Source organism: Dictyostelium purpureum (genome assembly GCF_000190715.1).
Source record: "Dictyostelium purpureum unplaced genomic scaffold DICPUscaffold_332, whole genome shotgun sequence".
Taxonomy (NCBI): domain Eukaryota; phylum Evosea; class Eumycetozoa; order Dictyosteliales; family Dictyosteliaceae; genus Dictyostelium; species Dictyostelium purpureum.
The window spans coordinates 1-14,462 of NW_003519668.1; the positions used below are offsets into that span (position 1 = coordinate 1).

The 14,462-nt window shown below is 26.1% G+C and overlaps 3 protein-coding genes across 3 annotated transcripts; 2 read left to right on the forward strand and 1 right to left on the reverse strand.

Moving 5' to 3' along the window:
* Positions 1–1,601: 1,601 nt before the first annotated feature.
* On the forward strand, positions 1,602–3,528 carry DICPUDRAFT_82906 (uncharacterized protein; the record flags this gene model as incomplete). The annotated part of the gene is made up of 2 exons (XM_003292241.1): positions 1,602–2,742; positions 2,804–3,528. The coding sequence occupies 2 exons, from the start codon at positions 1,602–1,604 to the stop codon at positions 3,526–3,528; spliced, it is 1,866 nt and encodes a 621-aa protein (XP_003292289.1).
* Positions 3,529–3,695: 167 nt separating this feature from the next.
* Positions 3,696–4,286, reverse strand: DICPUDRAFT_40318 (uncharacterized protein; the record flags this gene model as incomplete). The annotated part of the gene is made up of 1 exon (XM_003292248.1): positions 3,696–4,286. A coding segment is annotated over one exon (591 nt), but the record flags the coding sequence as incomplete, so codon positions are not given.
* Positions 4,287–8,646: 4,360 nt separating this feature from the next.
* DICPUDRAFT_50323 (uncharacterized protein) lies at positions 8,647–12,502 on the forward strand (the record flags this gene model as incomplete). Its single annotated transcript, XM_003292242.1, has 2 exons — positions 8,647–9,192; positions 9,266–12,502. The coding sequence occupies 2 exons, from the start codon at positions 8,647–8,649 to the stop codon at positions 12,461–12,463; spliced, it is 3,744 nt and encodes a 1,247-aa protein (XP_003292290.1). The 3' UTR covers positions 12,464–12,502.
* Between the last annotated feature and the right edge of the window lie 1,960 nt (positions 12,503–14,462).

Sequence of the window (14,462 nt, forward strand, 5' to 3'; positions counted from 1 at the left end):
TCATCACCAATCAAAGTTCTATTGATAGTTTTTTTTTATTTTTTTTATTTTTTTTTTATTTAAATTTATTATTTTATTTTTTTTTATTTATTTTTTAACCTTTTTATTGAGGTGTTAGTTTCCTTTTTCTTTTTTATTTTTTTTTTTAAATATTATATTTCAGATATTGTCCAAAACACATCTGTGTTTATTACTTTTATTCTCAGTTTTTTTTTCAATATTTCTTTGTGTAAAAAAAATTTTATATTCACAGCTTTGGAGGTAGGATTGGTATTTTTATAAATAAAAAATATAATATTCTTTAATAGAGATTATATAAATAATATTAGATAAATAGATACTTCTTTTCTTTCTGTTTTTTTTTTTTTGTTTTTTTTTATATTTTTTTTTTAACTCCATCATTTTTACAAAATTTTTAATTTTTAATTTTTTTTTATTTTTTTATATTTTTTTTTAATCATCACTCTTTTATTATTTTGTTCATTAGTCATTTTTTAATTATTTAATTTTCTTTATTTTTTATTACTATATGTAATTTTATTTAATAATAATTTTTTAATTTTAAAAACACAACTTCAAAAATAATTGTATTATATTTTTATGAAAATAAAATATACCAAAAACAATAAAAAATTTAAATAAAAAAAAAATAAAAACCACTTAAATGGTATGTTATATATTGGAAAACAAAAAATTGATAACAAAAAAAAAAAAAAAAAAAAAACCTGTCTGTTGTTGTTTGGGTGGGGTTTTTTTTTTATTTTTTATTTTTTTTATTTTCAAATTTTTATTTTTATTTTCAAATTTTTTGTGATTGTGTTGCTATTGTTAGAACATCCACTTACTCCTCAATAATAAAAAAAATATTAATGTGCATTTCTTTCTCACCCACAAAACTTAAAACTTTTTTATTAAAATGGTTTTTTTTTCATTTTTCAAGAATTTAACAAATGTTATTTTAATTTTTTTTTTTTTTTTTTTTTATTATTTTTTTTATTTTTTTATTATTTTTGTTATTTTGTGTGATAACAAGACCAAAATAGAGCGTCTATATTGGTTTTTGGTATATTTTTTTTCAATAATCAAAATTTTCATTTCATTTAAAAATAAAATAAAAATAAAAAAAAAAGTTATATAAATATATAGATTTTTAATTTTATATCTTATTTTTTTTTTTCACAAATTTCAAAAAATATTTTTAATTTTTTTTTTCAAAAAAAACTTTATTTTTTTAATTTTCAAAATTTTCTCTAATCAATTTTTTTTCTAATATATAACTAACAAAATTATTTCTTTTTATAGATAAAGTGAAATCAAAAAAAAAAAAAAAAAAAAAATTTTAAAAAAAGTAAAAATAATTTAATTTTTTTTTTTATTCTTTCCAAAAAATAAAATAAAATAATAATAATCAATACAAATTTTATACCCAGTAAAAAGAAGATAAATTATAATTTCAATTTTTCCTAGTTTTTTATTTTTAATCACAACTCTTCAATTTGTTTTTATTTTTTCAAAAATTAATAGGAAAAAATAAAAAAATAGAAAAATAAAATATAATAAAAAATAAAAAAAAAAAAACGGAAAGTAATAGTAATAATAAAATGCAACACACCGATAGCGATGGCGATGAGGATTACCATATAAATGGAAAACCAATATCGTCTCTTTACCTGTCAGAGCTTCAAAATGCTGTTAGATCACGTGGGGGTAGAATTCCCTCCAATTCAAGCAAAGCTAATGTTTTAAAACAGTTAAAAGAAATAATAAAAAAAGAGAGGCAAACTAGATCGCTAAGTAATAGTAACCATCATGGACAAAGCAATATTAATAATCATCATAATAACAGTAATATTTTCAACAATCATAATATTCAAATTAATCAATCGATGTTTCACCATAACAATGGAAACCAAATAAAAAATAACCACTATTTACCAAATAATAACATAATATTAAACAATAGTAATGGTGGTTTAAATAATATAAATAATAATAATAGCATTTTTAATAATTTTAATAATAATCATAATAACTTTGTAAATAAACATAAAAAAAATAATGGTCAAAAAAATGAATTCGAAATAATTTCAAATTCATCGCCTTCGACATCCTCACCACAATCATCACCAACTCCTCGACCATTATCCCCACCCTTTTCACCATCATCACTTTCACCTATACCACCATCATCCACAAACACCTCTCCTTCACAAACTTATTCACCTCCTCAAATCTCTATAAGGCCCAGACTAATAAACCAGAGCAATATTCCAAATCACACAAATTCAAATGGTTTTTGTAGAGAGGATTTAAGTGATATAAAAAAAATAAATATATCGAGTAGCAGCAATAGCGTTGGTATTAAAAGGCACTCATCGATAACATCATTATGTGACCTAACCGATGAAGAGCCAATTCAGCATATCAGCAACAACAATAATAATCACAACAGTTATAACCATCACAATAATATGGGCCCATTGGCTAATCAAACAACAACATCAGCAATTATTTTAAACGACATTCATTCAACAAAAAAAAAGAAAAACAGCGGAGATCCATTTCATTTAAATAATAGTGAAAACTATATATCTAAAAACACTTTTAATGAAATCGATGATTTGGATAGAAAATTAAACAGCTTTAATTTTATTTCAACAATAAATCGTTTAAATTTGGTAAATTATGGCGAAAGGTTAATAAGAGAATTTAAAAGATTTTTAATAATAAAAAAAATAACAGGTAAATTATATTTTTAAATTATATTTAAAATAAAATAGTAACTAACCAAATTAATTTTAAGATGATAGATTAGGAAACAAAACATTTGGTTCTTCTCTTATCGAAGAGTTATGGCTAGGAATCATTGTCGAAACCCAAAGATATGATGAGTTGAGTGATTTAATCGGTGCCAAGTTCCATTACGATCCATATATTAAAAAAGAACAATTTGAAAAAAATACTGAAAGAACAATAGAAATTTATAAAAAAATTTGGCCAAATACAATAGATCATGAAGTGTGGTCAATAGAGCTTAATGAAAATAATTATCAATTTGATGGTAATACCGATGATAGCGAAAATGAAGATAACAATAACAATTGCAATAGTATTCATAGTTTAAGTAGTTCAAATACTTTCTCATTAGTCAGATCCCTTTCAATTTCATCACCATTAAAGCAATCTCTTCCGTCACTACCATCATCACTTTACCATCCTTTCAAACCATCACCATTATCATCCTCACAAAATATGACCACATCACAGCGTAGTGAACAAATAAAAATTCATTTTTTTGAAAATTCAGGTGGTAACAGATTCAATACAAAGATATTTTCAAACCAACCTTTAAAAAAAGTAATGGATGGCTTTTCCAATCAATTTAATGTTCAAGAACCACTCGATTCTTTGCAGTTTTACTTTAAAGGAAATTTATTGTCTCCAAACGAAACCCCCAGTTTTTATAAAATTAATGAGGGTGATGTAATAAGTGTTATTCGAGAAAAATGTAAAAAGGGTTTATTTTAAAATTTATAAATCATTGAAAAATAAAATCGTCCAAATAAAAATAATGTTAATACTCAATACATTAGTTTTCAAAAGTTTAAATAATTTGTAATATCGAAAATGTTCAAATTAAATAAAATAAAACAAGTTTTTTTTTTTTTTTTTCTTATTTTGTAATTTCTTTAAATTTATCTTTGATCCATTTGAATATTTTTTATTTTGTTTTGTAAAGTTGCTTTTTGTTTTCTTTTATATAATATATATAAAGTTGATAAGATAATAACAATAGCCAATCCAACAGATCCCAAAACTATACCAATTATTTTATTTGTTGAAAGTTTGCTAGAATTTGTTGAACAAATTCCTGTGGATTTTGGTGTGTTATCTAATAAAATAGAAAAGTCTGGATCAATTACTATGGATTCTGTATAGTATGGTATTTGTATGGCAATATATGAGTTTGCTTTATTGTTAGAGTCCTTTTCCATTGTTTCATTTAGCATTTTATTTGATATCAATGTTGGGGTTATATTATTTATCAAAGCTCTTTTAATGAACCTACCATATAAATATAGATGGCCAAGAGATATTTTTAAGTAGTCTTCCGATAATAGTGAGTCTTGATTATTGTCATTTGAAGGATCTAATTCTTTATTGGAGCAAATGTCATTTTTGTTTGATGATACTTCAGTACTTATGATCAATTGGAGAGTATTTAATTTACTCTCGAAAGAGTATTTTCCTAAATAAATTGTATATTTAATTGATGATGGTCTTAATTTAATTGGAAAATCTGCAAAAATAATATCTGATCCTTTTTCAAAATATTCAACTGATACATTTATGATTGTCAATTGGCCATCATTTGTTTGAATTGTAGTGTTATATATATAGTGGTCTTGATTTGTTTGGTTAATTATGAGAGTCCAATTCGAAAGCTTATATCTCTTATATTCTGAGCCATCATAATTAATTTCTCTAACTTGAATAATATTAATAAGAGCACGTATAGATTCTTCACTAGTTTCATTGGTGGGTTTTGTAACAATAACTGTTACGGGATCTGTATCATTTTTATCTGGTTTGGGAAATACAATGATTTTTTGACTGCAATCATCACCAAACCATGGAAATGTACAAATGCATTTAGTATTTTCATTACAATATCCATGGTTATTGCAGTCTTTATTGCATTCATTTGAGGAGAAAGATCCAGAATTACTTTGGTTTGATTCTATAGGGTTTTTAAAAATTTCTGCTGAACCATAATTCTCATGAACTTGAATATAAGAAGTTATATTTCTATAATAAAGGTTTAGTGAGCTATAACCAACAAAGGATCCTGTTTTACCAATTATACCATAAACACTAACACAAATTCCAAGTGGGTATCCAAATCCACGAGGAATCGACACAGTGCATCCATAGGTAGTTGTTTTTCCATCAAAATTTATAAAAGATGTTTTATATTGTAATATTTGATTATTTGCAGTTGATAAATAAATAATGGGCATCTGTTGTTCTAATACATCGCCAATAATTTTTAAATTAAAGTTAACTGTTCTATCTTCAGAAAATATGTTCACATATGTTCTCGATATATTAAAAAAATGGATATATGGTGTAGTATAAAGATTTGAGATGTTGTTACAGGTTATCATTATAGAATCAATTGCTGGGTCGGAAATTTTTTCTGACCATGGGTGGAATAGCTGATGATAGTCATAATAGGTGGGGTTAAAGAATGTTGAGTTTATACCTTGAGTATCGACTAAATAAAGCTGAGAAATAAAATAGATTTGGGAAAATATACATTTTCTGGAAACTAGTACATCGAAATATGCTTTTTTTGAATTACTTGATTCTTTCCATGTTGTACTTGATAGAGTAAAGTTATACATTGAACCATCAATTGAACCCATAATTACGATATATCCATATTTAAAACCATTTAAACTATCTTCAATTGTTAAACTATAGCCAAATTCACCATCATTGTACAGTTTTTTCATTTCAGTAATGATTGGACCTTTTAAATCAAAAGAATCGCTTAGACAACTAAACTCGCCTTCAATGTCACTGCTATAAATTGTATTTGACTTTGATGTTGATAGAGTGTATTTAAGTCCATTTTGGCCACCGATTATACCGCTTGGAAGTTTTATATTTGAGAAAATATAACGTTCACCCCCAGTATAAACTCCATAGTATTTAATGGCTTCATATTGTGGTTTAATTGTTAAAATAAATGGGGCATTTTTAAAGTCTGTAAAAACACTCAATGAGTTTACTGAAGGTGTATCAACATGAATACTGGTTTGATCCCAACTTATTCCTGTTATATCCCCACTTGCAATACCTGATAATAAAAAAATTAGTTTAAAGTTATAAATTAATTTTTAGAGAAATTTATAATTTAAAAAAATGATACATACCTACTTTAGTAAAGTTTGGAATTTGAAAAATCTTTGTTGATGTATAGTAAAAGCCTTCAACAAGATGAACCACACTTCCACTTATATCATACACATATACATTAAAAGTTTCATAATTTACATTTTCTATAGTATCAAAATTTTCAAAAACAAGTTGAACTTGGCCATTATAGAGATCACCTTTTGTCATATGCATTTTATCAAAATTAAATATTCTATAGCAATGGCTATTTGGAAACAACATAATTTTAATGTGTGAGATACCAAATTGCGATGAGTAGTCTATTGAAACAAGATAACTATTTTCGTTTGAATAGGCAAAGCTAATGTCATTTACTAAAATTGTACCATAAACTAATTTAAAAAAAAAATTTATTAAGGATTTTATAAAAAAAAAAAAATATAAATTAAAAAATTACTTTGTTTTCCACTGGAACCAAAAGTATATTTACTATCGTTATCCAAAATAACTTGATAGTCAACACTTGAGTATTCATGTTTGAAAATTGGGATTTCTAATGTATAGGAGCCTAAATTACCATTGTTATAACCAAAAGGAAATGAAATTGGTGTTTCAAAGTAGTCAAATTGATTTAAACTAAATCTTCCTAAATGTTCGGATGGTAAGTTTGATGTTATTTCTACATTAGTTGAACAAAATATTATATTATTTACCATTACCAAAGTTAGTAATGGAGTGGTTTGTAGCCAACCATTAGATCTTGAATAGACTATCAATAATAATTTCAAAATGGTTAGTAAAAATGGTTTACCTAGTTTTGCATTATAAGATGAAATATATAGTTACAGTTAAAATCAGAATTATCCCATGTTGAAGTATAAATGGTCTGAGGAGTTGATATATATAATTTATATTGATTAAATTGGTAAATTGTTGAAGGTACCACTGTAACCATATAGTCAATAATATTCGGAGTTGTCGAACCAGATATAGGTATAGGAACAAGAGTGTCAAAATCAGAATCAATCACTCTTGTTAAACCTATACTAGAGCCAATTGTCAAGGAAATGGTGCTTATTATTTGAGGATACGAATAATAGCTATTCATAAACGCTCCATATTTTGTAAAAGGGTGGGGTAATTCATTTTTCATAACCTCTTCTATAAAAAATAAAATGAAAAAATAAATTATTATTATAATTTTTTAAAATTTTATATTGAAATAGAACACTTACCATTTAGTGGGGGAAAAAAAGATATAGTACCAGAAGTGTCCTCGTGGAGATAATATGTAGCAATCCATTGGGCATTATTGCTTTTTTTTATTCCAATAAATGATACTCTATAGTAGTGTTGATAGTATGTCACTACATTTTTGGTGTATGCGAAAACCATTTCGACTTTTTGTGATATGTCAGAAGATGCTTCTATTGTTGTTGGTGGTGTAGTTGAGGTTTCAGCAGAGAAATAATAATATCCACTATATGCATTTGATAATGCATCAAACTTTAGATTTTGTAAAACTCCTCCATAAACCAAAAAACTGTTAGTTGCTAAAATATAAATGTTATATTAATAATTCAAAATATGAAAATAAATTTTTTTTTAATAATATTATTAAACTTACCATAACAGTTTACAGTAAGTGCATCTATTTGAGAAGCAGTAGTTGAAGAGAATAAGGTCTCTATGTTGCTAAGGCCAAGGGGAATGGTTGCAATATTATGAATATATAGATCTGAATTTGATGAAAATGATATTGTTTCAATTGAATAAACAGGATCTTGAGTGTAATTCAGTGTACCACCTCCCTGATCTAAAACATGGTATCCATAACGAACTCTGCATACTTGACAAGCTGGGTTGGTTTTAGTTGTACATATTGGAAATAAATTTATAGTGGAGCCTTGATTGAATAAAGGTTCTACGAAAATTTGTGACTCTATTATATTTATTAGCGATAGCGATATAAATAATAAAAATATAAAGTTTTTTTTGTATATATTATTAAAACTTAACATTATGGTTAGCATTAAGAATTATGTGTACTAAAAAAAAAAAATTTACCCACCATAAAATTTTCCAATATTATATTTCCAAAATAATTACAAAAAATTTTATTTTTAAAAAAAATATCCAAAAAAAAATATCAAAAATATTATTTGATTAAAAAAAAAATCATAAATTTATAATTTTATTTTTGATTTTATTTATAAAAATATAAAAATCATAATCCTCTGCACAACAATCAAATTCACCATATTTCCTGTAACCATCTTGAACCCCATCATATCATGGCATGAATCATATCTTCAAAAAAAAACTTCTGTTTTATTTTTTTTAAATCTTTAAAAAAAATTTATTATCATTAAGTCTATTGCTATTTTTCAAAGTGGGTCAAAGAAGGAGTGGGAGATCTCATCCCAGCAATAGAAAAAAGGTTTATTGGTATTACAAATAAAAAGAAATAAGGGTGTGGGAAGAAAGAAACAAAAAATATGAATTTCTGTCATCAAATTTTAAAAAAAAAAAAGATTTTTTTTTAAAATTAATTTTTTTTTAAATTCAATGTAATTTTTAAATTAATTTTTTTTTATTTTTTATTTTTTATTTTTTATTTTTTTTTTTTTTTTTCATTCATTTCATTTTTTTTAAATATTAATTTTATTTGTTATATTAGTTTTTTAAATATTAATACATTCATAAATATTATTTATAAAATCAAAAATGGAAAATGAAATAATGAAAAAGAGCATAAAATTTAACATTGACAGAGGTGGAACATTCACAGATATTTATGCAGAATTCCCATTCGAACCATATTATATTGTAGAAAAGTTATTATCAGTCGATCCAGATAACTACTCAGATGCACCAAGAGAGGGTATTAGAAGAATCTTAGAGAGAATACAAAAGAAATCAATACCAAAAGATAATGTTGATACAACATGCATTAAATCAATTCGTATGGGAACTACAGTAGGCACAAATGCATTACTCGAAAGAAAAGGTGAACGTGTACTTTTGGTAACAAGTGAAGGTTTTAAAGATTTATTACAAATTGGTAATCAAGCTAGACCCAAAATTTTCGATTTAAATATTGTTAAACCCGATTTAATTTACGATTCAGTTTTGGAAGTAGAAGAAAGGGTTCAAATCATCAATAATCAGCATTTACTATCTCAATACAATGATGAGGAACTAGGTAAACTAGAACGTGGTACAACTGGTGACTATATCAAAATTTTAAAAGAACCAAATTTAGATAAAATCAAAAAAGATTTAACAGTAAGCTATCATAATATAATAAATAATTAATATATAATCATTAATTTTTATATTGAATTTTAAAATTCAATAGGAACAATTTAAAAAAGGTATCAAATCAGTTGCAATTGTTTTTATTCATTCATATACATTTAATAGACATGAAGAAATGGTTGGTAAAATTGCACAAGAGGTTGGGTTTACACATATCTCATTATCACACCAACTAATGCCAATGATCAAAGCTGTACCAAGGGGCTTAACAAGTTGTGTTGATGCTTATTTAACTCCACTCATCGAACTATATATTAAAAATTTCGAAAAGGGTTTTGATAAGAGTATAAAGGATGTAGATATTTCATTCATGATGAGTGATGGTGGTTTGTGTCCAGTAGATTCTTTCAGAGGCTTTAGATCAATTCTATCAGGACCTGCAGGTGGTGTTGTTGGATATTCAAAAACTACTCATGGTGAAACTGGATCAAATAACAATCAACAGCCAATCATTGGTTTCGATATGGGTGGTACATCAACCGATGTTTCTAGATACTCTGGATCTTTTGATCATGTTTTCGAAACTGAAATCTCTGGTTTAACTATTCAAGCTCCACAATTGGATATTCATACTGTTGCTGCTGGTGGTGGCTCACGTTTATTCTTTAAATCAGGTTTATTCAATGTTGGCCCAGAATCTGTAGGTGCTCATCCAGGTCCAGTTTGTTATAAAAAGAAGGGTAATCTTGCAATTACTGATGCAAATTTATTATTAGGTAGATTATTACCACAATTTTTCCCATCAATTTTTGGTCCAAATCAAAATGAACCATTAGATTACCAAGCTACCCTCTCTGCTTTTCAAACCCTTACTCAAGAGATTAATAATTTCCAAAGTAAAAACAACCTTCCATCAATGAGCGAAGATGAGGTTGCATTTGGTTTTATCAGAGTCGCAAATGAAGCAATGTGCCGTCCAATTCGTAATATTACCGAGGCCAAAGGTTATGATTGTTTTCAACATATATTAGCATGTTTCGGTGGTGCCGGTGGCCAACATGCATGTGCTATTGCTCAAAACTTGGGTATGCCAAAGGTTTATATTCACCGTTTCTCTGGTATCCTTAGTGCCTATGGCTTGGGATTAGCAGATTTGGTCATCGATAAACAAGAGCCATGTTCATTATCATACAACAAAGAAAATCAAGATGAGCTCAAGCAAAAACTACAAGAACTAATGGAAGATGCAAAGAAACAACTCTTGTGTAAAGGATTCAACGAAAAGGATATTATTTGTGAAGGTTATTTAAATTTAAGATTCTCTGGCACAGATACTTCAATGATGGTTAAAACTCCGGATAATGGCGACTATGAAGAAGAATTTAAACAAAACTACAAAAGAGAATATGGTTTTATTATCAAAGGCCGTGATTTATTAATCGATGACATTCGTGTTAGAGTCTACGCAAAAGGTTCAGACTTAAATGCAATTACAATTCCTGATGCAGATCCAAACTCACCACCCAAACCAGAGCTAGTTCACAAATGTTATTTCGAAAGTACAGGTAGAACCGATACACCTGTTTTCCTACTTAAAAAATTGGGTGGAGGAGACTCTATTAGTGGTCCTGCCATCATTATTGACAACACAACTACCATCGTTGTCGAACCAGATTGCAAAGCAAATATTTTAAAACCAAGTGGAAATATCGAAATCATTGTAGGAAATGGCAAAGGTAAAACCATTGATACCAAATTAGACCCAATCATTCTTTCAGTATTTTCCCATCGATTTATGAGTATTGCTGAGCAAATGGGAAGAACTCTTCAAAGAACCTCCATTTCAACTAATATCAAGGAGCGTTTAGATTTTAGCTGTGCTATTTTCAGTCCAGATGGATCATTGGTAGCCAATGCACCACATCTTCCAGTACATCTAGGTTCAATGCAAGAAGCTGTTAAATATCAAGTAAACTTATTAAAAAATAGTTGGAAAGAAGGTGAAGTCATTTTATCGAATCATCCACAAGCTGGTGGTAGCCATTTACCAGATATGACTGTTATGACACCAGTTTATCACAAAGGTGAAATTGTATTTTTCGTTGCCTCAAGAGGTCATCATGCCGATATAGGTGGTATTACTCCTGGCTCAATGCCACCATTTTCCAAATCTATTCACGAAGAAGGTGCTGCTATTAAATCTTTGAAAATTGTTGAAAATGGTCACTTTCAAGAGGATACCATTAGAGAAGTTTTCGCAAAATCACGTAATCTTGCTGATAATCTTAGTGACCTGAAAGCACAAATTGCTGCCAATCGAAAAGGTATTTCTCTAATGGAAGAGTTGATCAATCATTATGGCCTCGAAGTAGTTCATGCCTATATGCACCATGTTCAAAATAATGCAGAGTTGGCCGTACGTGATATGCTTTATGAAATCTCTCTTGCAAATAAATTAAAACCAGTTGACACTTTAATATCAACCGACTATATGGATGATGGATCAAAGATTGAACTAAAGCTAACTATTGATCGTGAACAAAGAACTGCCATATTTGATTGGAGTGGAACTGGTCCAGAAGTATTTGGAAATACCAATGCCCCTCCATCCGTAACCTATTCAGCAACCATCTATAGTTTAAGATCAATGGTCAAAAGGGACATCCCCTTAAATCAAGGTTGTCTAAACCCAATTACCACTATTATTCCACCAGCTTCAATTTTAAATCCAACTGCAGAGGCAGCAGTAGTAGGTGGCAATGTATTAACTAGTCAACGTGTTACCGATATTATTTTAGCAGCATTCAAAGCATGTGCAAATAGCCAAGGTTGTATGAACAATTTAACATTTGGTGATGAAACTTTAGGCTATTACGAAACAATTGCCGGTGGTTCTGGTGCAGGTCCAACATTCAATGGTTTTTCAGGTGTTCAATGTCATATGACAAATACAAGAATTACAGATGTTGAAATTATGGAAAAAAGATACCCAGTGCTTGTCAAAGAGTATAGTATTAGAAAAGGCTCAGGTGGTGATGGAAAATATAAAGGTGGTGACGGTGTTATTAGAGAAATTGAATTCCTCAAAAACTTTACCGTCAGTATCTTATCAGAAAGAAGATGTTATCATCCAAAAGGTTTAGAAGGAGGCCAAGATGCTGAATGTGGCGAAAATCTTGTAAGAAGAAAAGATGGCAAAATTATAAATATTGGTGGTAAAAATACAATAGATTTAAATTCAAACGAATCAATTATAATAAAATCACCAGGAGGTGGTGGTTTTGGTAGTAAAAACTAAAATAAAAACATAATGTGATAATAAAATTTTTTAATTTTTAATTTTTAATTTTTTTTTTTTAATGTGTGCGATTTCAATTCATGAATTGTATTTTCATTCAGCTATCATATACCAATTTCATTGTCATATAATGAACTGCAAAACTCTTACTTAATTCCTTTTCTACTATACTTTATAAAATTAATTATAATAAAATAATATAATTGTATACAATTATATTATAAATGAAATATAAAAAAGGAGAATTGTTTATTTTATTATAAAAAAAAAAATTTTTGAAAAAAAAAATTCCCCTTTAATATATTCATATTATTTTTTTTGTATAAACTATTAACCATTTGGCTCTAATATACTACCATGGTAGAGCTGGAAATATTCTTTACAAAGAGTGTCTAATAGTATAAAAAAATAAATAAAATAATGGTATTGATCATTTTATTATCTTTAAAAAATTAATTAGAAATTCTTCCCTTTTAAATTTTTTTTTTAATTTTTTGCAGAGTTCGAAAATTATTGTTATCGTTGGCGTGTTCATTGTCCACGTTTCAAAAAAAAATTTTAATTTTTTATAACAATAAAAAATAACTTATATAAAATTTAATTAATAATTAGTCTAAATATTTTAAAAGATTAATCTTATATTAATATAACTGCAGAATATTGTTATTATTTTTAAATGTTGTATATATATTAAAATAAAAAAATGTAATTTTGGTTATAAATATAAAAAAAAATTAAAAAAATTAAAAAATCTAATCGAACATTCACATAATTAATAAAAAAAAAAATTAATCAAAGAATGTTTTATTGAATTGCTTTAAATAAAAATAATAAATAAAAGAATGAATTATTGTTTTCTTTGAATGTTAATTATAAACTTTTTTTTTTTTTTTTTTTTTTTTTTTTTTTTTTTTTTTTAATTTTTAATTTTTTTTTTTTTTTTTAATTATTTTTTAATATTATAAAAATTTTATATTTTTTAGTTTTGGAGAGCGTGTCTATTTTTAAATAAATAAAAGATAAAATAAATAATTAAATAATTAAATAATTATTTAAATAATTAATTAACTAATTAATTAAATAATTAATTTAAAAATTAAATAAATTCATTAGATAATTTAAATAATTTAAATAAATTAAATAAATAAAATAAATAAATAACAGTACCAAAGTATAACCTCTCACAAAAAGAAATCAAATAAAAAATTTTAAAACTATTTTTTATTTAATTTAAAACAATAATTATTAAATAACCATAACAATAACAATAAAAATAAAAGTAAAAATAAAAATAAAAATAAAAATAATATAATATGAATAATATGAATAATATGAATAATATGAATAATGGTAATATTCATCTATTTTGGAAAGTGTTTAGAAATAAATTTATAAAAAATGAAATATTTAAACACATAAAAATATATGGTAACATATATAAATATACAAGATTTAGATCATTCAAATCAATCAAGGCTTTAGATTTTCAATCAATACAGCTATATAAAGAATATATAACATTTTTAAGAATCGATTTCAAATTAGACTATAGTTTTAATTTCAACTTTCCAAATCTTGAAACTCTTGTATTTGGTGATAATTTTTACGAAGAAATACCCGACTCTATAGTTTTACCAATATCATTAACAAGACTCACCTTTGGCGATGGTTTTAATAAACAGCTTCCAGAATTACTATTAAAACCATTAATAAATTTAAAATATCTATCATTTGGCACAAGCTACCAACAAAAACTAAATAATCTTCCAATAAATTTAAAGAGTCTACATATTACATCAATTAGATCATTAAAAAATAATAATCATAATAATAACAGCAACACCTTGAATGGTTTTAATATTAGAAACAAATATAATAATAGCAACCAAAGTTTAGCAAGTAGTAGGGGTAGTTCATGCTCAAGTGCAAGTAGCAGCCATATTCTAGAGTCTTCCGAAGCCGAATCTGATGATTTAGATTTAAGTATTGATTTAAATGA